Source organism: Ptychodera flava, chromosome 12 (assembly GCF_041260155.1).
Source record: "Ptychodera flava strain L36383 chromosome 12, AS_Pfla_20210202, whole genome shotgun sequence".
Taxonomy (NCBI): Eukaryota; Metazoa; Hemichordata; class Enteropneusta; family Ptychoderidae; genus Ptychodera; species Ptychodera flava.
The window spans coordinates 14,826,953-14,850,034 of NC_091939.1; the positions used below are offsets into that span (position 1 = coordinate 14,826,953).

Here is a 23,082-nt window from a genome sequence, read left to right on the forward strand (position 1 = left end):
CGTATTGACAATGGAAAAATCGTTACGAGTGACTAAATTGATGTGTTTATTTTCGAAGAAAACAACAATGCTTGTGTGTGTGTGTATTTGGTTTGCAGAAAATAATTTGCTTGTTATAAGATTGTCCAGGCATCCCTTTAAAGTGTGACATCTTTTGAAAAATATTAAAGCAAAGCGAGTTATTTTAATAATGTTTACATATCTGGTTTGCTATATATCGGAAACGTACCAGAGACAAGAGTTGTGTTTTCATTTACTCATTACTCTAGAGACAAATTTCTAAGATATATAAATTTACACCGAGGACTCGAATTAGTATAATGACCCAGCCAAGTAAACCAGTGCTGGTAATTTACTGTATAGGCACAGTGCAGTGGTTGCGAGTTTCAATTCGCTAGCGGTAACTCTAGGTTCAATTGTATCACAGTAATGTGTATAAAAAGAAAGATTACGTTGTTGACAACAGTGTGTGTACTGATTTACAAGATGATTGTAAATTATCATGATCTAGGGGAATAAATTCACATCATATCATGCATTCGTTCTGACTGACAAACTATGAATTCATACATCAACCGTTGTGGCAGGTGTTTATGATTGATTATATCATTCCATGTCTAAAGTATCGAACAGAAAGGTCAAAAAGTGTAACAAGACATGGAAACTTATGATGAAAACTTATATTGAAAACTAATCAATTATAAATTTTCGCAGCAATAACTAAGAACTCTATTTGTTAAAATATACCAAATTCATACCAAATGGTGTCGAAAATCAAATTCATTATTTTCTAATCGAACTCAGACTTAAAGCTATTACAGTCATATATTTACTGTCATCATGTAGCTTTTACAACGGAGTATAAGACTTATTCTATTTGAGAAATATCCTACAATGTTAATTAAATACCACAGTGCTATAAAAACAAATGTCACTTTTGGTGAATCTTCAAGGCAAATGATCGAAGTTATTAAATATACATGCGCTTCTTAATTTGTTATAAACACTTGTGTAGATTTGAAACAAAAAAGTTTGGTTGATGTTGCTTATCTTTACATTTTTACTTTAGTTCTGTCGGTGTGTATGTCAGCCAAGCTCTCAAGTATGGAAATCGCCGGCATAAAAAGGTGAAACACGCCTTGTCAAGGGCAAATAGCCTTGCTATATGTATTTCAGTAGCATTTGGAAACTGATTAGTCGTATCATAGAGTTATATCGCAAAATCTGCCAAATGATGATGCATTTTAATTAATGACAACTTTAGTCTTCAAACGACGTGATTTTGCAGCTTAGAATAGCCTCCACTGAAGCATTTTAGCAGAGTAACCAGAGCTCGCTTTAACAAACATACTTTTGCGTGTTTTCTCAAATTTTTATCGAGGGCGTGCTCGAGTTCTTTCCAGAATTTCTCTTCTTCCTTGATTGAACCATTTTCCGGCCACTGGATGTATGTGATAAATTTGACGATGCGCTTGATCACTTGGGAATGGTTTGCCTGTTGAATGTTCCCTTTGAGGATCGGAATGAGTTTCTGTCTTCTGTTGATCCAGTTGTCAAGGGCGATTCTGGCTTCATGCTCACACATGCCACTCTCCAGGAAATTTGGAGAAATCACTAACATGGAGGTACGGCTGACATCAAAGGAGTCTTCTATGTTGTCAAGAATAGCTATTATGTGATAGAGAAAACAATAAGAATAACGAATCAAAACCGTTTGACAAATTCAAAAGCAAAATTACTCGGAACTTAACCCTGGTTTTTCACCACCTGAAAAATATTCCTGTCTAATAATTCAATACCGTCTACATAATTGTTTTCCTTTTATCATGGTTGAGGTAAAGGTTACATAAAATTATTTTGATGCAAATATGCATTTCTCTACTTCAACATGAAAATTCAGTAAAATCCCGATCGGATTCGAACTCACGAAGTTGCCAGCTATTAACCCATTCAATACATCATCAGTCAAAACCGCTTAGCTTAATCCCAGACTCTGAAAAAGGTGATTCGATAACTGGGCTTAATTGCTGCAATTTTCTGACCACCACCGCGCCTCACATCGTATAACTCATAAGGCATCTGCTCATGCGTATTCGCTAATCGTACATCGCACAAACTTAAACAACACAATTAATACATCGCTAGATTGGGCTTCAGATAACCTCAGGGACAAGCCTGCCTGGCGCCAACCAGCAGAACTATTAACGCATGCGCAGGGTATAAAATTTAGCACAATTCCTGATCGAATTTGCACATGCCATTGCCAATGTACGGCACACTATTCACCAAGTAATGACATCGGCAGTCAAATGCACTTGGCTAAATCCCCACAAATCATCATCGTTAGTGATGCAATGAATTTACATATCTCAAATAGTCATCTTCCGTACTTTTTCCAGCTGTAAAATTTCGATGATGCAACAAAAGTCTGTAGTTCCCAGTCTTTTCAAGATGCTGTATAATGGCTTCGGCGAAGTCTTCATCCCTGCTGCTGTACACAACAAAGGCGTCGTATTCCCTGTCATCTGTAAAAAATTAGCCTTGACAATAAGTTTCCTCGGATACTGTACGTTCTCATGACTTTGTCGTCAGTGTGTCGTTAGTCAACATGAGGGAGTTTTCAGTAATCATAGTTCATCGATCAATTGATTGACTGCTCGATTGATCGATCGATCGATAGTTTGATCTATTGATTTTTTTTATTTTAACAAGGTTTTAACACGAGAAAATGTGGTAATCCTTATCCATTCAAAACAAAAAGAGAAAATTGTCTTTCTCAAGGGCATGTCGCTAAAGTCCCTATTCTCTGATAGAGACACAACTACCCATGCGATACACTTGTTTCAAATTTACCATCCTTCGAAGGTGAATCCAAACCCTACCCACTATGCATTTGTACTTCAGCTCGGTAGGGGTAGGCTGGCAGTTTTATCACCCTACTAGCAAAGAGGTTATCCACTCATCCATCCAACGGTTTTACTGACTTCTTTTACAGTCTGAGAGTAACTAAACCGAACAGACGGTGAAAAAGAAAGCCCGCAGACCACACAAGCATGATATCCTGCCCCCTCATTGGATATGCAATTATACAATGCAACCTGATCTGTATTGACTTTACACCATCAACAGTAAAGAAACCTGAAACTATTGGTCCACGAACATTGTAGGTTACATAGCTTACTCTATTGACAGATCATAGGAGATTCATCTCACCGACAGAAACTGTGACACTTTCCTTCTTTAAGAAGATGTGCTCAAGATACAGACCAAAAGACGCCTATAATAATGTAACATGTAATTACCAATAATTAAGCTGTCTTCTGCCAAATAGAAACGTAATGCAATTCCAAATTGCATCCAGTATCTGCCATTACTGTAACTTCATTATTCTTAATCGTTGGTGCAGTGCAGTGTAGGTGCGTGGCTTTCAATGCGCTGCTACAAATATTAATATTAATCATATCTTACCATCATAATAATCAATATCCATATCAGCCGACAATAATAAGTACAATTGTAGCCTGTAGCGGTATCCAAGATAGAAAAATAAAGGAAGGAGAAGAAGCAAACACGCAGTAGTTACCCCAATAATGAGACCTACGGGCAACTTATTTGGATCTGTACGATGAGGAAAATGAGAGAAAATGTAACAGTTAACGATTATAAAAGTCATTCATAAGTATACTTTTACCCAGACGGGTATACAAGCATGGTTGAAGGAAGGCAGGTACGCATACTGATAGATACATTGATATATAGTTTAACATATAAACACCACATGCTCATTTCATGTCACCATTCACCAGAACACGTCACTTGACGAGAAAACAGCTACGTCTCGTCCCTATATGTTCGAAATAGTGACGTCATATGGTGTTTTTCATATTGTGTTTACCAAAAGGGAAATATTCTTTGATAAAGTGACTACAGCTTAGAATCGTCTGCAGCTTGAAACAATAGCGGGTGGTTGGAGGATAATGAGCGCCCAGGATGAGAGACAAGCCTCTAACTAAAACCGAAACATATTTCATTCCAACAGCATAGCAAATAAAAGCAATTTTGCAGCACGCTGTAGGGAGACGGCAAGAAACTGTATTTGATACATTACTTAGAAATATTGAAAAAAATTATCAACAGTTGCAGCTTCTGTCCTGTTACAAGGTCTGCTTGTTGTTGTTTTTTTATGGAAATTCAAATTTATTCATACATTTTTAATTTTTTTCAAAGTTAAGGTCATGAAATGAAACAAAATGATTCTAGAGTTTGTTCAATTATTATCATTAACGTTAGAACCATTAGATGACATAAAATATTGTTCAGTTATCATTGAATTACCTACCCAACTATGGAATCTGAAAATGTAAAAAATAAGAACCAAAACATTTTCAGGTCCCCCGTAGACTGAGCAAAACTTTCAAGTCCCCCCTCTACCACCCGCAGAATTTTTAAGTCCCCCTGAATTTCTCTAGCCCTCTCCCCAGTGTTTGTGAATGCAGCTTTATTACAAAAAAAACAAGGACAATACACGGTATACTAGGAACTGTTTTGCTTATGTTTGTGAAGAAGTTTGCACTATTGTTGCTGCTGTTGAAAATCGCTTAGTACGAACCGGCATAATGTATTGTTGCAGTGCCTATACATCAAAGCGCATTAAAGACAATTACATAGAACAGCATGAGCTTGTGGTGTCTTAAACAAACAACAAAAATCTAGTCTTTATTCACCCGCTGTAGCACCCGTTTATCACCCCTCATGTCCCTGTGTTACCTAAACTGCTGTGGCATAACAGCAATAAACTGCTTCAGCATCGTTATACAACTCTGTTTTGACCGTTAACTCATACAAAAACTCTCTGTCACTCGTGCACGTATGTGTAAACTGGTATAAATCTCATTGAATACCATAACTAAGCGGCATTTAATGACTAAACATATTGACACATGCAAAGATACATAGAACCGTACATAGAACCGTACATAGATACATACATAGATACATACATAGATACATACATACATAGATACATAGATACATAGATACATACATACATACATACATACATACATACATACATACATACATACATACATACATACATACATACATACATACATACATACATACATACATACATACATACATACATACATACATACATGCATCATACATACATACATTCATTCATACATACATACATACATACATACATACATACATACATACATACATACATACATACATACATACATACATACATACATACATACATACATACATACATACATACATACATACATACATACATACATACATACATACATACATACATACATACATACATACATACATACATACATACATACATACATACATACATACATACATACATACATACATACATACATACATACATACTACATACATGCAGGCAGGAAGGCAGGCAGTCACAAAGAGAGACAGACAGACTTACATACGTTCATACATGCGTACGTGTACACATATATATATACAATAAAAAAGTTACATACTCATGACTCTTATTCTAAACCTGCAATGGGCAGTATTGTTGGCCAATCCGTGGCTGTATATCGGACAACTGTTGTCCCTATGTAGAAGTGGTACCTGGCGCATGATTGCTGTATAAAGTGACGTTTCTGAGTTGTCCTTCACCATGGGTTCTAGCCATGTCACATTGGTTTTTGTCTCTCCATTCATTACAACTTTTGTTATTTCATCAGGACATCCTTTTAACGTGGGCGGAATTGTGTCTACGAATCCGAAAATCGAGGCGAAGGATTTATATTTCTGTTAGTAATACTTTAATATCCTTGAGACGAATAGATTACCAAATATTTATTTGTAAGTCAACAAACCTAGATGAATTCTTCCCTTAAATAAGGGGTTCCATTCTAAGCAAAACGGTTAAGCGACTCATTGCGAAACTCAAGTAGCAGCTATGTAGACTCCCTCTCACTAAAAAGTTCTCAGCTTGCATGAAAAATCAGTTTCGAAAAACGATTCCAAAAGGGAACAAACGTCAAGCGTTGGGAGGAGGGAGGGAGTGGTTCTTCTCAAAGATAAGTATGTGTTGCTTCTGATTTTCTAAAAGATAAGTATTACCAACATAAATTAAAAGTCTTTTAGAGCATTTTCCATTTCTATCGCACAACACTGATCTTTAAGTAAGACGGATAGCCAAATCAGAGTCCAAATTAATGTCAATAGAGCTGGAAATGACAACAACAATTGGGATCTGTGTTGACATAGATCAATTTTGTACGTACACAAAGCTTGCCTCCATTCTACCATGACATAGCAGTTTCTCATAGCAGTTTCAAGAGGTTCAAGACTGAACCTAAGTTATTGGGAGTTAGAGTCTCAAAACCGGTTTAAAGCCATGTCTGGTGGCATTATAATGTAGCAACCTAAAGACAATGAGACAATAGGCTGACACCCGTTGCAAAAAATCAATCACCATCCATTACAAGAAAAACTGCTCGAAATCCGCACTGAAGAACACAAAAGAACAGTGACATACAAAAGAAAAGTAACGAGGACTTTTCTGTACAAGAAAGCTTAGTAGCAATATTCCTTGAGTTCATTCACAACCAGAAACCTCTCAGAAGAATGGCTACATACAACAGAAACGGTTCTGCAGAGCGACACACAGAGTCAGCTGTTTTTAAAAGGAGTCCCCACGCACTTGTTCACGGAATTGTTACCCTTATTTCAAGGAAAGGTTCAAGCTAGGTTCATTAATTTACATATGTATATCTGGCAATCAGTGTTTGTCAAACGTCAGTATTACAGCGCTTGTCTTTTTTGTGTGGAGTTTCAGGGTTTGGCACACACGGGTTTCTTGACTGTAACGTACAAGTTGTTGTACTCCGACACACAAACATCAAAGGATGTGTGGATTGCCGAACGTTCTCTTATCATGCAGACTGTTACGGAGCTATAACACTGTAGCAGAACTTTTACCTAAGAGTGACAGTAATCTTTCCCGATACAGGCGTATGATTGGTTCAAACCTTCGGAGTCTCGGTCAACACACCGGAAGACTATTCCATTTAACATCAAGGGATGTGATTTGCACTAAAGGGCGTGATTTTTACCGGGAATATTAAAATAAATGCAAAAATTGAAGCTATTTGTTATGAAATTGACTAAACATTTATTTGTATTTTACCCTGAAGGGTAACACTCACTCAGTGTAGCCAGGTTTGACTTCCATAACGGAAACCGCCTGTGTATTTAGTGTTCATCAAAACTTGCACATGAAAACTTGTTCCCGCCAACTTTGCTCTCTGAGAGCAGCGGCGCAGATAGGCAGGCACAGATTGAACTCATTGCAATAAACAAGCATGAGTCTAGTACCAAGTCCAAGTCCAATACTGTCAGGGGAAAACGCAGACAATTTTACACAACCCTTTTGGACTCGTACCACGAGTCCTAATTAACAGACGTTTGCATGGATGTGGCTAAGAAGTTTGTGCACTGGCATCTCTGCTACACGAATAAAGTGCGCCGCGTACCGGAGTTCAAATCCAAACCGTGCGGGTAAATTTGACATATGTGTTTTGGTTATTTTTCATCCGGGGGGGGGGGTTCATCAATTTTTTTCGTCTGACAAAGGGGGGGGGTCATCTTTTTTCACGAAAATGCAGGGTGTCTATATTGTTTGAACACGGGCGACAAGATTTTGCCGGCCCCCAAGGCCGTAAAAACTGAACGGTCCCTAACGGAGGGCTTCTCAGATTTGATGGCTTCTATGAACTCAACTTCAACGTCCAAGGAACACTCTCTGTCGACCACGGCGATAGTTTCTAGGGGGATTTACTGAACCGGTCTTGCAAAAATGTACCCAAATCTTCTTTTAATACGGTCGTTGCTGCCAATCGCAATTTCTTCGCTGTTTGTACATATGATCCACGAGGTACAAAACCAGTCGCCTTATCACCACCTATCTCCTCTATTTCGTGAACTACTTATTGCCGGAGATCACTGCTGGTTGCCTTTCCACGGGTGTAGGTTCTCCCCCGTGTATTTTGCATTATTTCGATAGAATACTCCGAGGCGATAGCTATACGAAGATACGACGATCAAACGTGGGTCTTTTTCTGTTCAGACCGACAGTTGTGACCGTTTAAAACAACTCGCTTAAATTTGCATGCAACAACACTGCACTGTGCGGCATTCTCAGACGAAGACAGAAATGAAAACGTGTCGTCTGTCTTGGATAAAATGTTGCATTTCCGTCTGGTATTTCTTTGTGTCGAACTGTAAACCTTGGCTGTGCCAAACAAAAAATCCGTGTGTGCCAAACCCTGAAACTCCACACTAAAATGACAAGCCGCTGTACGTATTAGAAACATAAGTGCACTTCTGTTCGTAATGTTAACAGTTTTCGTGAACTTAGATTTCCTGACGAAAATAAGAATTAACGAAAGGATTGGCAAATGTAAAAAGTCGCTAGCTAACATTTTATAATGTCGATCAAAGGCATATTCCAAGATAAAAAAACAAAATTGACTATTGTTTGAAACTGTACCTATATGACAGTGTCTCCCAGTCCAGCCAGAAGTGCACACACAACCATAGAACCGGTCACAGGAAGTCGATGAACCAGTTTCACAGTCACATGACATATTACAGTTTTTTCATAAAGATTTTCAGAACACTCTGTTACACAAAAAGAGGTAGGCAAATTTAATCATTCACAGATTCTCATTACCAGAGTTTCATAATTTTGTAAACCTAGCATAAATAAATCATACTCTCTTTATCCGTCATCCTTTAAGAAAACAAAATAGCACAACTAAAAGCGCTGTAGTTTTCTTGTAATTTGAGATTCGTTGCAAATACCGATAGGAGAATATTCCTTGAGTAATGTACTGCTTTGAAAACACGAGCGCTATTTTGCACGAATCGAATGTGCATGTTTGTCTGAAGAGTTTTATCATAAGACTACATGCATAACGTATTTTCAAAATCATTAACTTAAGCTACACTTATGTACAAATGAATTCAACATTAACGAGAACGGCGGAACAAGGTTCTACTTAAATAACAACAACAGACGAAAAAGTAGAATGATTGGCTAGATTCAAGATGTGCGGAGAAAATCTACCAAAATAATTGTTTGCTTTTGCATTCCCACTATAGAATGTACAGTGTAGTGCTTTTTTACTGTTCGTAATTTACATTTTTTTAGGATTGTCAATTTAGTAGTCCTCAGGGAGAAGACAAAACCTTGCTTTTGACGTGGCAAGGCCCTGTGACTGCAGATTTTAAGATGCAGACTGTCATAACAGTAAGAAAAAAGGTCGTGGTCAGAATGCTTGCAGTTCCAAGTAAAGAAAGGGAGAAAGCAAAATAGGAAATTCCAGAAAAGTCGAAGCAAGAAATTCCTTGTCTCAGAAAAAGTGGAGAAGGAATTGGACTGAAGAGTGGGGTGTTTTGACCTGAGTAAGACATAGTTAAATGGGTAACACCGATTGTACTAGATGCAAAGCATTCAGGTGCAGTCCGCGTATATGGAGATTTGAAGACTACAGTCAACCAGTACTGGAGGTAGATCGTACCAACTACCACTACCAAGTATTGAAGATACCTTTGCAGACCAAGCAGGTGCAAAAAATTGATATGCACCATTATGCATCATGCCTATCATCCGATGGAGATGGATTAATTTTCAAAAAGGTATCTCACCATCAATACAGAAAAAGGTTATACTGATACTATTGATCGACGTTAGGCATTACCTCCGCACTTGTTATAAAGACAGTGGTCCATGAATCGGGTACCGCAAGGAGCTATCGCGCTAAGTGCATCATAGATGACATGATCATCAAATGCGGAACTGACGACATTTATATCAGTCAATATTCAAGAAGTATTTAAACCTGGAGAACTCTGAATTATTCAAAGATGAAACCACATTCTGTTCTCATTTTATTGACATACACGAGCTCCACATAGCAAAAGAGAAATGAAAGCCGTGACTGATGCACCAAAACAAAACGATGTCCGCCAAATTTGCTCTTTTCTGGGGCGGGATTGATAAATTACAATAGTGATCGAATTTCTCCCAGACCAAGCTACTATCTGCATCCACTCAACGACAACGGATTTGAAGAGAAATCTGTAAAATCTTTAAAACCCCAAATCCGTCATGAAGGGAGAAAATAGAATAGTACAGAAGAAAGTAGTAGACACTTGATGTCTATATATAGAACCACATAATATTCTACCATTGGAGAAACCCCATCAACGTTATTCTTTGGCAGACGAATGCGCACACGACAAGATCTCCTGAAATCAGATCTAATCAAAATAGATCAAGCAGCAACGAGACAGACTGCACATATAGTCTACTTTGACATAAAGGGAAAGAGTTTTATGTCATGCAGAAAACAACCGCGAAAATGTCAAGCGGATACATGATCGACCACAGGTTCCCATCACATGGACTAGAACAAGGATATTCTTGGTCAAATCCTCCTGCTGCAGTCACCATCCCCATTGTATCAGGGGAAATGAAATAACTGAATGCATCGAAAACACTGAATGGCACGGCATCAGCAGAATGACACCGGGAAGAGCTACAGTGAAGATGGATCCAGCAGCGATTGTTCCATCACCATCCAAAACGATGAAAGGGGAATATCCCTTAAGGTATAGAAAAATTCAAAAAATCCTATTCTGGTACATTACCTTTCACTGTATCTTAAAAATGACGTATAGGTTATTCTTATAATAATGATAATGAAGGTAAGTTCTTAGTTTAACCAGTTGCGTGTCTCTTGGTCTTGTCGAAAAGTACACAAACATAAAAGAGAATCATGTAATACATACTTGTTATGATGTTTACCGAAGCATTGTATATGTTACCATCTTGATCTTTTGCTTCACATGTATAGATCCCTGCCATATCATCAGTAATTCCTCTGATGCTTTGAAGGGCTGAGATTCTAAGGAAAACATAAGATAAATGCGGCACAAAGGAAACTCAACTGATGTATCATAGAATGAATGTTATTGATATACAGAACAGGCAATAATACATTAAATAAATTGATTAGACAAAGCACGAACGGTTAAAGAAAATAACTTAAAGGTATCAAATACTTAGTAAAAAAGCCCCCAATCAATATGGATTTGTAGTATAACCGATGTTTTTGAATTTGCAACAAAACTTCAAAATAAAAACCCAAATAAGGGCATATTACAGACAGATAATATATTTTTAAAGTGAAGTTGGGAAATGGTGCAAGTTTTTGTAATGACTGGTATTTGTAAAGAAATATATGATAATTATAAAAAGCCGAATTTCTATGTGTGATTGTAGTTTTTGTCAGAAGGATTGAATAAACAGTAGGGTATGAGGTAAACAGTGAAATTAACGATTTGATTAAACAAATTTTGAAGTTTTTGAATTCGTAAATGTTAATTATCAAAATAGTGACTTGAAACCTTTGGAACAGGAAAGTTTTCTAAATGAGGGACATTTGTAACAATGCGTCAGCAGAACAATCTCCGTTATACAATGGCATTCGGACAGATCCACAAGGATTGAGAATCGGCGATGGTTATAATACACATAGTGAAAAGAATGCCAGCCGTAACATTTAGGTAAAGTGAATATATCTGCCACAGATTTTTTAATTGCTCCATATATATATATATATATATATATATATATATATATATATATATATATATATATATATATATATATATATATATATATATATATATATATATCTTGCACAAGCATACATACCCAACGGTCTGATACCTTATGAAGTATCCCATCTTGGTAACTTTCGAGTAACTTTGATTTAAATATTCGCCTTTGAAAGACCATAAAATCATTTCCTTCCACTGATCATTCTTCTCTGGCAATTTAATATTCTTAGTCGTACACTTTAAAAACAGCATCACACCATATTCAATTTCTTCTTTTTCTTTTGAAGAAATTTCAACTATCGGTTTGGCTAAATTAGAATATCAACAACAATAATGACACCTGATTACTAATAATAAAACGATTATACGAATATATATACGGATAGTTTTCAATCGGATTCGAACCCACAACACAACGGCATATATATTATATATATATATATATATATATATATATATATATATATATATATATATATATATATATTATATAATATATATCGAAGTATACAGATGTCGTCGTGGGAAATTACATTGCTCGACGCGGAGAGCAGTGCGTTATAAATAGTAAAACAGCTTTTCGGAGATACAAAGATTGCATCGCTTGCTTTTGTTAAAGTAGCTCGATGCTTTGTCGATAATAAACCACGAATGTCAAAGACTTGGTCCTTGCTTTTTAAGTTTCATACAAAACTTTGACAATTCTGTACTATTTTTGTATTTCTCCTTACGGAACGATTGCATGTGGTTAGTGAAGCGCGTCTCGAAGGTTTTATCAGTGAGACCGATGCAAACCTTCTCCGATCTGTCCTCCATTGATGCTTTGGCCTCGTAAACCACACCTTTTGCTTGACAGTTACTCTTCCAGGGGTATGTAGATTTGTCCCAGCAATTACAATCAGCTGGTTGACCCTTACGCTGATCTCCGGTTATTACCCTTTTATCATGCGATTTGATTATACTTGCCATATTCTTTATACAGCTGTAACTCACTTTAATTGATTGTGTTCCATTTGAAGATCTTGTGAAGTTTAGACCACTTTGGACAGTGTTTGTCATCGAATTTGAATACATTTCTTGCCGATATTACTTTCCATATTCTTGCTTAAAAGGTGGTTGGTGTGACGTTTCCTGTTATTGGTTCTCCTCGCTGATTGGTTGGTCTAGACATATATACATTTTGTTCTGTGTATCCGCTCGTCTTCAGCGCCGTATTGTAGTGGCTTTTGTATTTACCAAAGTTTCCCTTATATCTGGATATTGTTGAGAGACGTTTGCTTATTGCGTCATGTATGTGTTTACTGCTTGTGGACATACATTGTTTGTGCGTTTGGTTTGCGATACGGATATAACTTGCCGTCATTCACATTAAATGTCACATCCAAGAAGTTTGTTTCTTCAGGCCAATGTCACGAAATACCTTTGTGATTTCCTTTTTGATCTTCTCTCCCTTGCTGGCCGTGGTATTCTTGAGTACACCAAGCCCGTCATCCCGGTATAAGCCGATTTGATCTTTATCATACTTCTTGGCGAGTGTGCTGAGGGTATAGAGACCCACCAGCTCGCATATTTCAGCACCGTCGAAACTCAAAGCATCAAATAAATCCTTATTCTCTCGTTTAATCGAGGGTGTTATGTCGTCAAAGAGAATTGTCATTCTCGAGTGCATTATGATGTCAACAACTTCATCAGAAATCGAAGTATATTCCCTCGCAAAGTCAAGCGATTAACGTAAGATATATATATATATATATATATATATATATATATATATATATATATATATATATATATATATATATATATATATATATCCCGTATTCCTCCAATCCTAAGACCCGGGTTCAGCAACATGCAACGGCTGTAATTATCAGGGAGGTCTTATAATCATGTTTCACCAGATTGGCATCATGCAGGTAACAGGGTGTATCTCAATTGTGATCTTATGTCACGAGACACCTTCATGATTTCCTTTTTGATCTTCTCTCCCTTGCTGGCCGTGGTATTCTTGAGTAAACCAAGCCCGTCATCCCGGTATAAGCCGATTTGATCTTTATTATATTTCTTGGCGAGTGTGCTGAGTATATACAGACCCACCAGCTCGCATATTTCAGCACCGTCGAAACTCAAAGCATCAAATAAATCCTTATTCTCTCGTTTAATCGGGGGTGTTATGTCGTCAAAGAGAATTGTCATTCTCGAGTGCATTATGATGTCAACAACTTCATCAGAAATCGAAGTATATTCCCTCGCAAAGTCAAGCGATTAACGTAAGATATATATATATATATATAATATATATATATATATATATATATATATATATATATATATATATATATATATATATATATATATATATATATATATATATATATATATATATATATATATATATATCCCGTATTCCTCCGATTCTAAGACCCGGGTTCAGCAACATGAAATGGCTGTAATCATCAGGGGGGTCTTATAATCATGTATTCACCGGATTGGCATCATGCACTTAACAGGGTGTATACAATACATGTATTTGCTGCACATAAAACAACAACCCTTTCTTTGAATCTAAGGTCTGTATTGAGTAAAATAATGATATGGCAATGAAATTCATGGTAGTTTAACGGTAAGAATTCATGATACAACGTAAAAAACTGTTAGCTACAAACAATAATCCCGTGCATGAAATGGTTAGCACACACATCGTGGATCAGCTTGAAGCATGCAGCAAAGCAATATGGCGGTCATTTTGGACTATTTTATTATAATGAGCAGGGCCCACATAGGGTTAACAACGGAATGTTACAGAAATAAAAGTACAAGTACAAAATTCAGTTTTGCCTGCCGTTCCAGTAACCGAATGTCGATGTCACATCATTTTAGCATCTTTAATGATTTTTTGCTCTTCAAGGAAATTGTAAACGCTACATAATTTACAACACTATGCTTATGCTTACACACCAAGCCTAATAAATAGTATCTCCATTACAGCTCTTCATTGGCTCAAACTATAGGAAAGTGCACTAAAGTCCGCCCCCAGGTGTCTTTTCTCAGGACAAGATTCTTCTTGCTATGGTTTATTTTATTTTAATACGTTTAACTATGATATATATTGCCAATAACGATTTATACTACCAACCTTTCTTTGCAGCTTTGGTGTCTTTGTCTTATGTTAGCGCTGGTTTTTATAACGAGTTCTTTTTTCGTATTTGACAATCTTTAGCGAAGTTTTGTTGCATCTATTATCTGACCAGTTTGATTGCCAAATTCGCCAAGCAAGCGAGGGTAGTAATTTAGTCTATTATCTGATGAGTTTGTGTGCCTGATTTGCCAAAATAAGCAAGGGTAAATTACTAATATGTGGACGCTATTACCAGATTATCACCGGATTAACTCTGACAAAGTCAACAACGAGTGCACCAGCAAGTTATAACAGGAGGAAGGGCCGACATTCTCAAAAGCCGTGTCCAAAGAAACCTATTTTATAATAATCACTCCCCAATTTTACGAACGCCAACAGTTTTCTGACATGTTCAAATGGGAACAGACCAATTTATGACTTCGCCGGTTGCTTCTTTGAGCTGTAGAACACTAATCGAAGCAGTGGAGCCGGAACTAGAAACCTTTGACCTTGAGAGAGTTGAATTAAAGCCCACATGATCGACAAGGGTAAACAAAATCCCCAAGATGCTTTGGGATGTGCGATTCGAGGGTCAAGCTCATTGGTGTTTATAAACACGGACATGACAATCTATGTGCTTTTGACTACAGCCGGTCATCGTTGGAGGGAAGAAACTCGCCGCTTGTCGCATAAAAACTAATGCCTAATATGCTTATTCGTTTCAAGACGAGATGAAAGCTGCGAAGACACTTTGAAAGCACAGTAATACTCAACCAGATTGATCTATACGTTGTTGAGATATTGATGTCACAGTCTTGTCGAGCGAAAACGGGGATGTTTAGGCCAAAGCAAAGACGATAAATCTGTCAGCTGAATAAAACGAATGTTTTAGACATCATATCTTTTTTATGTCAGTTTTTGAACATGCGTGAAACCCTGCGTAACAATGTTATAACTATCTATAAACAAAACCTTCTGGACATATCTTTTTTGTCAATGTTAGGACACGCTTTAAAAATGCATGATATAGCATACTGTATGTCTGACTGTCGGAGGAAACACTTCTTGCGCCGCTGTCGGACTCAGTCGCGCGATCGCGGTGTCTTTCCCTCACACATTCGCTTTCCCAAAAATGTTGGGTTTTTTTCGTATTAAAACGACAGCTTTACAGTGAAGGATGTTAGACTTCGAAGTTTATGCAATCCATCATCATCTGGCCACTGGCTCGCCTTTACATGTTTATGCGGGACTTTGCTCGGAGTTCACTACAATTAGACGTAAGTTCGTCGATTGATAAACTGGAATTATCACAGAGATGTGTACATCGGACACAAATGCGAATGCACTGTTTTTTTCGCCAAGTCGCTGTGTCTTTCCCTTGCACGTCTGCTTTCCTGAAAATGTGTTTTTGTATAAAAACAACTTTAGAGTGAAGGATGTGAACCCTCGAAGTTTCTAATACACTTGTCGATTTGATATGCGAAGACACACTGATGACCAGTTATTTATTAGTGCTCCAACCTGGTGAAAATCCTTCCGCGACACTTATCGATTATGTCATCTGGAGAACGTCCAAAGGACCTGACTGTGACCCTTGTTTGATGCGTTAGGTAGCTGAGTATAAGCATTGATAAATTAATGTATCAAAATATACACAGATTCATGTGACTGAACTATCATGTTCTTGGCAGCTCACTGACGTTTATGGCCGAGAGGGCGAAAGTCTCAGACCCAAGGGAGCATAAGCAGTATCAGTACATTGCATGCTTTCTGAGAAAGGAAAGCCAGTTTCCTTAGCTGCCATGCAAACTCCGGCTTTTACTACTGTTTCCGTCCTGTTTCCGAGAATAACTTTCGAGCTGCGTAGCTAGTAATGTTGAGGTAAAGATATCCGAATCGTTTGTGTTCGAAATGCTCCTTGATTTGCAGAGAGAATTCTCGACTCTTCTTGTTGTGGTTTTAACTTAGCACAAGGGGTCAATAGAAAATTCCATGCAAAATACCGCGGTATATAAAATCTGCAGGCACGGTCGCATTCACCAACCGACAACCCTGCTTGTATTGTACAGCACACAATCGGTCGTATGTAAAACATGTCTTTTGTTATTTGAAAAAGAAAGACTAATGCGAAAGTGTACGTATTGCAAGAACGCAGTTGATAAACTGGACAAGTTGAAGGCCAGCACGAACGTCGCGTCAACAAAGCCTTTTCCGTTCTTGTTCCTGACTTACACGGAATTGTTCAGTATACCCAAGAAGTCTGATTCAGTTCGATGCGGCGTTAGGTACGTCGACCAACGTTGTTTTTGAAGGAAGATTATAAACACACCTCCGATACGTTACCAAGGTGTGTTGAACACATACCACGCATTCCTGGGAGGTCCTCTCTTCCGGCCTATTCGTTTACAAATGAAATTTATGTTTGTTTTCCCTTCTGTTTGTTTATTAATACATGAATATAAAGTGTCAACGTTTTACGGATCACCTCTGGACACGGCTTTTGATAGTTTCTCCCCTTTCTTCAGTTATAGCTTGCTGGTGCGCTCGTTGTTGACTTTGTGAAAGTTAATCCTGTGATAATCTGGTGACAGCGTCCACAGATTAGTAATTTACCTTGCTGAATTTGGCGAATTAGGCACTCAAACTCATCAGATAATAGACTAAATTACTACCCTTGCTTGCCTTGGCGAATTAGGCATTCAAACTGGTCAGATAATAGACAGTGACACAGTGACAAAACTTCGCTAAAGATTGTCAAAGGACAAATACGAAAAAGAACTCGTTACAAAACCAGCACTAAAATATGACAAAGACACCAAAGCTGCAAAGAAAGGTTGGTAGTATAAATCTTTATTGGCAATATATATCATAGTCAAACTTATTAAAATAAATAAACCTTAGCAAGAAGAACCTTGTCCTGAGAAAAGACACCCTCACCCCTGGGGACGGACTTTGGTGCAATTACCTAATAGATGCTCAAACATAGACCAAACGACCTTAAAAGTGTCAATGTGTGGTCAGCAACATCAGCCGTTTTTCGTAAATGTGCAGGTCAAGGTTTTTCTAAATCTTCGGTTCGTCAGTCCGCAACAACTTCGTATTAGTGATCGTTGAAGTCATGAGATGAGACTTGTTGGCGTGGTGAAGTTAAAGGCGCCCTTCTCAATCCCAGGTTCTCGCATTAGCGAATGTGTCAATAGCCCATTAACAGCCTGTCATTTTTTTGTTTTCCATTGAATATTTCATCAAGTAACTAATATTTATATTAGATAAATCTGATAATTGAGTGGGGGCTTTAACTACGGAGGGTCTTATACGAGGATGTATAGCACTTTCGGTAATCCTCTAAAAATGGAGGATCTTATACTCGAGCAGGGTCTTAGAATCGAACGAATACGGTATATACATACATACAGACATGTATATATATATATGTATATATATATATATATATATATATATATAATATATATATATATATATATATAATCTCCCAGTATTTCGAACGAGTGTGACGTCATCGAAAACGAGGGTTCCCCCCCAACATAGCGGCAGTATCCCTCCGAGAACCCGAGTCTTCGATGACGTCAAATGAGTGAGAAATACTGGGAGATTATATATTTATCACATGCATAGACCCACTTTTTCATTTTCACTTTCCCGCGCGATGTAATTTTGACCTTTTATTATGTCGGCGTGGCGGATGAAGTGGTAGGGCTCCAGCTGATTCCGTTCACATTCGGACGCACGTTCCTCTCGATGCGTCAGAGTAGTTAAGTCTATTGCTGTCGGATTTTTCCGCGCAAAACTTGAATGGATATAGCCATTATCAGCGAGGAAAAGGGAAAGGAGGATGATATAGTATCTTCAGATGTATTATTTTGTTTGAAGGTAAAGAAATAATGTAAATATGCATCGAATTTAACCTTGTCTTGCTGTTCATAGCGGTGCTTACACGTTGTTTACACTGTACGATTCGAACGACACGCTGTGCAATGCTGCAGTCGTAATTTGTACTGCTGTCAGTTCCTGACTTCGGTCATAATATACGAATAAAACCACAATTGAACTGTATCACATCGTTCTTGTTGGTCCTTTATGCAACCACACTGTACCTAGGAAAGTTATATGGCTCGAAACTGGCGAGGACTGGAGGAGTACGATGCCGTATGAAGATCGTACGTTTGTACGGCGCTTATCTGACAAAACGTGCTTATCTAACAAAAATAACTAATCACTGCTTGTAGCCTTACTCATTTGTTGAAAGTAATCCTCACAATACTTCGTATGTTAAAACACACAAACGAAATCTTAATTAGAGCACTCTAAAATCACAAACATCACAAAATAGCCATAAAATAGTTAAAAGATACAGTAAATTTCATTGATTGCGTAAAATCGCCGAGCGCCTCAATTAATCACTGTGTATACATCGATCAACACATAGAGGCTGTCTACCCTAGAGGAGAGGGCACGAGGTGACATGAGGTCGTGCGCTCTCACGGTGGCGAGAGTATCAAAATCACCACAATGGCAAGCAGAGTACTTGTGTTTTTGTTTTTCATCACCTTCCTCTATCGCTAATTTTGCCATTTAAGTACATAAATTATACTCAATAAACATGTAAGTGGATGATAAGAAAAGCACCTACATGTTGCAATACGGAATTATCTCCATGGTCTCGACTCGACTTCAGTACAGCGAGCAAGCGCGAGCCCGGCTGATGGAAGAACAACCACAATACAAAAGAATTAATTATATGTCAACAATTTGAGAGTAGTTTACAGAAACAAAATCCTTCGATTCGTATAGAAGACTTCGTATTTACGTTAAATTGGCACACTCCGTGTACACAACATCGTACGAAGCGCGAAGCGTGATGTACCGCGCGCATGAAGTGTGCTGGCTAAAGTGACTCCCCAGGGTATTGCTAAAAAGATTTTTGTCAGATAAGCACGTTTTGTCATGCGCCGTACATACGTTCGCATATATTCTCAACGCCTTGAACGTTGTTTGAAATTGAGAGGAAAAGTGTATCATTGTTCGTCTTAATTATGAATGAAACTAAAATCATAAACAATCACAGTAAACAAAGCGCAAAAAGAAACTTTTAACATTTGGCATGTAATGTTCATTCGATCTCGATTTTACTGGTGTCGTATGAAAACACTTCATTGTGGCCGCGGCTCCTATCGAGCTGTCGACGAAGTGGCACAAGCTTCTGAAAACCGCGTTTGCCGTACGTTACTACAGTAAACATTCTCGCTTTATTACAGCCTACCGCAGAAGTTCAACAGCAATACAACACTTTGCCGATGCTAAAAATTTAACCCGTCACCTGACAGGATGAGGTGTTGATTTTGATACATCATATTCTTAATATATATGTTGGATTCTTGTTCGGTGATAAATTTGTCGATTTTGAGCGATGACTCTGCTGTTTACGGCTACCGAACACAACGCCATCCTTTAAACAACATACTTGTAATTAAGATATTAAATACTTGCTATATGGATATACTTATAATGCAGATACCTAACACTTATACTGCATATTTCAAAAGTTTAAAAGAGACCTACTTTTAAATAGCTACCTAACAAATGGACAGAAGTAGAAAGAGCTTACGGATGTCACAGGCAGGTCCCAACCATCCACGTTTACACTTACATGCTCCGTTAAAAACATGACAAACTGCATCATTTTCGCAAATGCAGTGCTTTTCACATTTCACGCCATACGTTCCCTTTGGACAACCTTTGAAATAAAACATTTAAAAACTATTTAACTGGTGGCAATATTAAGTTTTATTTAGTTATGGTCCATACGTTAGTAATACCCACTTCTTCGTGTAAAGTCAATGTCAAGATTAAACTACAACTGGTATTAGCCAATATTATTTCTTTGACACTTTTATGGCGACCTAAGTTTACCAACTATATTAATCGCGTCTTTCGTTTGTTGTAAACGCGTTCTTTTGGAGTAGCGAATGTCACTTATAGCGAACAACACATACCAGAGTAACACGAGGTATTCAATACTGAATTAAGTGGACATCACATGAGGTCGACGATATTTTTTAGATTATACATTACCTACGTAGTCTATCAAGAAGTCGGCAGACTTCTCGGGTTGATTTCCAACACGTAATGTCACATGAAAATTTGAATTCGAAGGTAATCTGGTGTCGATGTTTTTGACCACCATTTTGAGCAACGCCAGCGGGCCTTCATAGCCATCATAGTCGACGCCATTGAACCACGCCTCTTCAAACAAAGAATCTGCCGGAAACTCTTCCTGTTCCATTCATTTAATGTCACAGTATACATACAAAGGAAAGGAGTGTGATTCAATTAAAGTATGAAATTATAACGTATAAATTTTAGGAGAAGAATTATGTAAATATTTTAGTGCTGCCTATCTCCGGTATTGACATATCTTTGCGCTCAATCAGGCACTATTCTGGGTTTAATGTAAAATTGCAGCAAATAATCAAAAGCTCACATTCTAACAGCCCCCCCCCCCCTTCATTGTACTTGCGTAACCTACTGAATATGTACAATACTAGTTGTTCTATCAAGGTAAACAGATGAAACGATATGACACAGTTTACTTACTAGTGAAAGGTTATTTGTCTACATCAACATGACCAAATGATGATTTACGTAAGATGGAAATACCTAAAAATGGTGTATAGGAGGGCAACCCCATAAGTTCCGCCAAACGTTGCCTGTATTACGTGTCTTTAAGAGGTCTTTAAGGGCAGGATGATTAGGTGCCTTCGACTTAAGGTGTCGATTGCGATAGGGACAAGTGTGGATTAGAAATTTGTACACTCATGAGGCTTTTGTTGGATAGATAAGCTTACATGACTGATCAAGTTCAACGAAGCTTGCAATGATTATTGAATCACTCGTTTTTAAGGATGTGGATGCCGTACGTTGTGAGTTCGAATCAGGTCGAGAATTTACTGAATTTTCTGCAATGGTTGGATTGTACTGAAGGTGGACAGAATCGTCCCGAAGGCTGTCTGACGCTAAGATTAGAGTATAAAAATGAACGTCATTAATTGCCATCTGTATATAATTTGGAAGATTTTAGAATTTAGTTCCGTAAATTGAGTTTCCGTGATATTTTGAATACATTTCTCCATGCATGAAAATCGTATAAGTAGGTAAACCGTTGATCAATTCTCGCTCAGACCACAAGGTGACTCTGTCACATATCATATCTACCATATGATATGTGGACAATGGATTCATCGTCATATACCAAAGCTTGCACACCAAACAATGGAAACTGGTCTACAAGTGCGATATAATAGTCATATATTATCCACAAATATTTGTTCTGCTACTGGATGCCGGTACTTCTTGCGGAGCCATATAATTGTAAACCCATAGGATACGTAACTTTTATGATCCTATCAACCATGCAATGATATGTATACTCAGATATATGAGTAATCCAATCTCGACGAAAAAACGTACCGTTTCTAGGTAGAAGCTGTTGTAATTTCCATGCTACCTGAGGTGTCCACTGTTACCTTGAAATTAGACCTCTTTAGATCAAGTGTTTATGAGCTATAAGACTCCCGAATAGGTAAAAAAAATGTCGCCATACCTGCAAAATTAAGGTAATAATGTAATAAATGTGGATTGTGGTTTAGGGATCTGATGTGTTGACATTTAAAATTTTCCACTGGTATCAAAAGCACGATTCCGAAATGTGTACTTAAGTAATGGTGCAACTTCCTTTAATAGTTGCATCTTTCCTTTTATTCATTGGTTGACATGTTCGGTTTACGATAAGGGCTAAGAACTATATTTTACTTAAACTTGTGGCGCAACGTTATTGAATTAGTATTTCCTTGTGAGTGACTATGAAAGCAGTGAACGATTACTAGAATTTAATAGTAGTCCATGCTGCGCTCTCCTAACAACTGAAAATCGGTATCATGAACAAGGATGTTGGCTATAATCTTAACAACCTTATGTGTGCTAATGGCCATTGTGAGGGATGAATTTATTTTTAACGTGCTGAAAGTGGCATGAATGGAGCTTATCGGACATAGACGTCTCTTTGTATTGAATGCTTGTAACAGCGGGAATCAGTAGTGTTAGGGTTAGGGATAGATTTCATAGCTGAAGACTCCAAAGAATGTCCTTCTGGTTCGTTTAGAAACGTCTGTGTCACATATTAATCCTCACTCATACCTTGAAACTAAAGTCTCACAGATTTTTGAAATAGCAATTTATTTTAAATATGCAAATAT

General features: G+C 37.6%; 1 protein-coding gene across 2 annotated transcripts in view; it reads right to left on the minus strand.

The window, feature by feature from the left end:
• Positions 1-22: 22 nt before the first annotated feature.
• The window catches only part of LOC139145104 (toll-like receptor Tollo), a 29,068-nt gene continuing 6,008 nt past the window's right edge, over positions 23-23,082 (minus strand). Inside the window, exons 8-17 of one of the 2 annotated variants that reach the window (XM_070716055.1) lie at positions 22,298-22,430; positions 20,903-21,104; positions 20,436-20,564; positions 11,786-11,999; positions 10,858-10,973; positions 8,552-8,682; positions 5,529-5,768; positions 3,469-3,618; positions 2,391-2,525; positions 23-1,668 (exon numbers count right to left, since the gene is read on the minus strand). In XM_070716055.1, the coding sequence (XP_070572156.1) occupies positions 22,384-22,430 (47 nt within the window). In that variant the 3' untranslated portion in view covers positions 23-1,668; positions 2,391-2,525; positions 3,469-3,618; ... (5 more) ...; positions 20,903-21,104; positions 22,298-22,383. Of the gene's footprint in view, positions 1,669-2,390; positions 2,526-3,468; positions 3,619-5,528; positions 5,769-8,551; positions 8,683-10,857; positions 10,974-11,785; positions 12,000-20,435; positions 20,565-20,902; positions 21,105-22,297; positions 22,431-23,082 lie in introns of those variants that run through there. The other variant, XM_070716054.1, reaches the window with a different exon arrangement.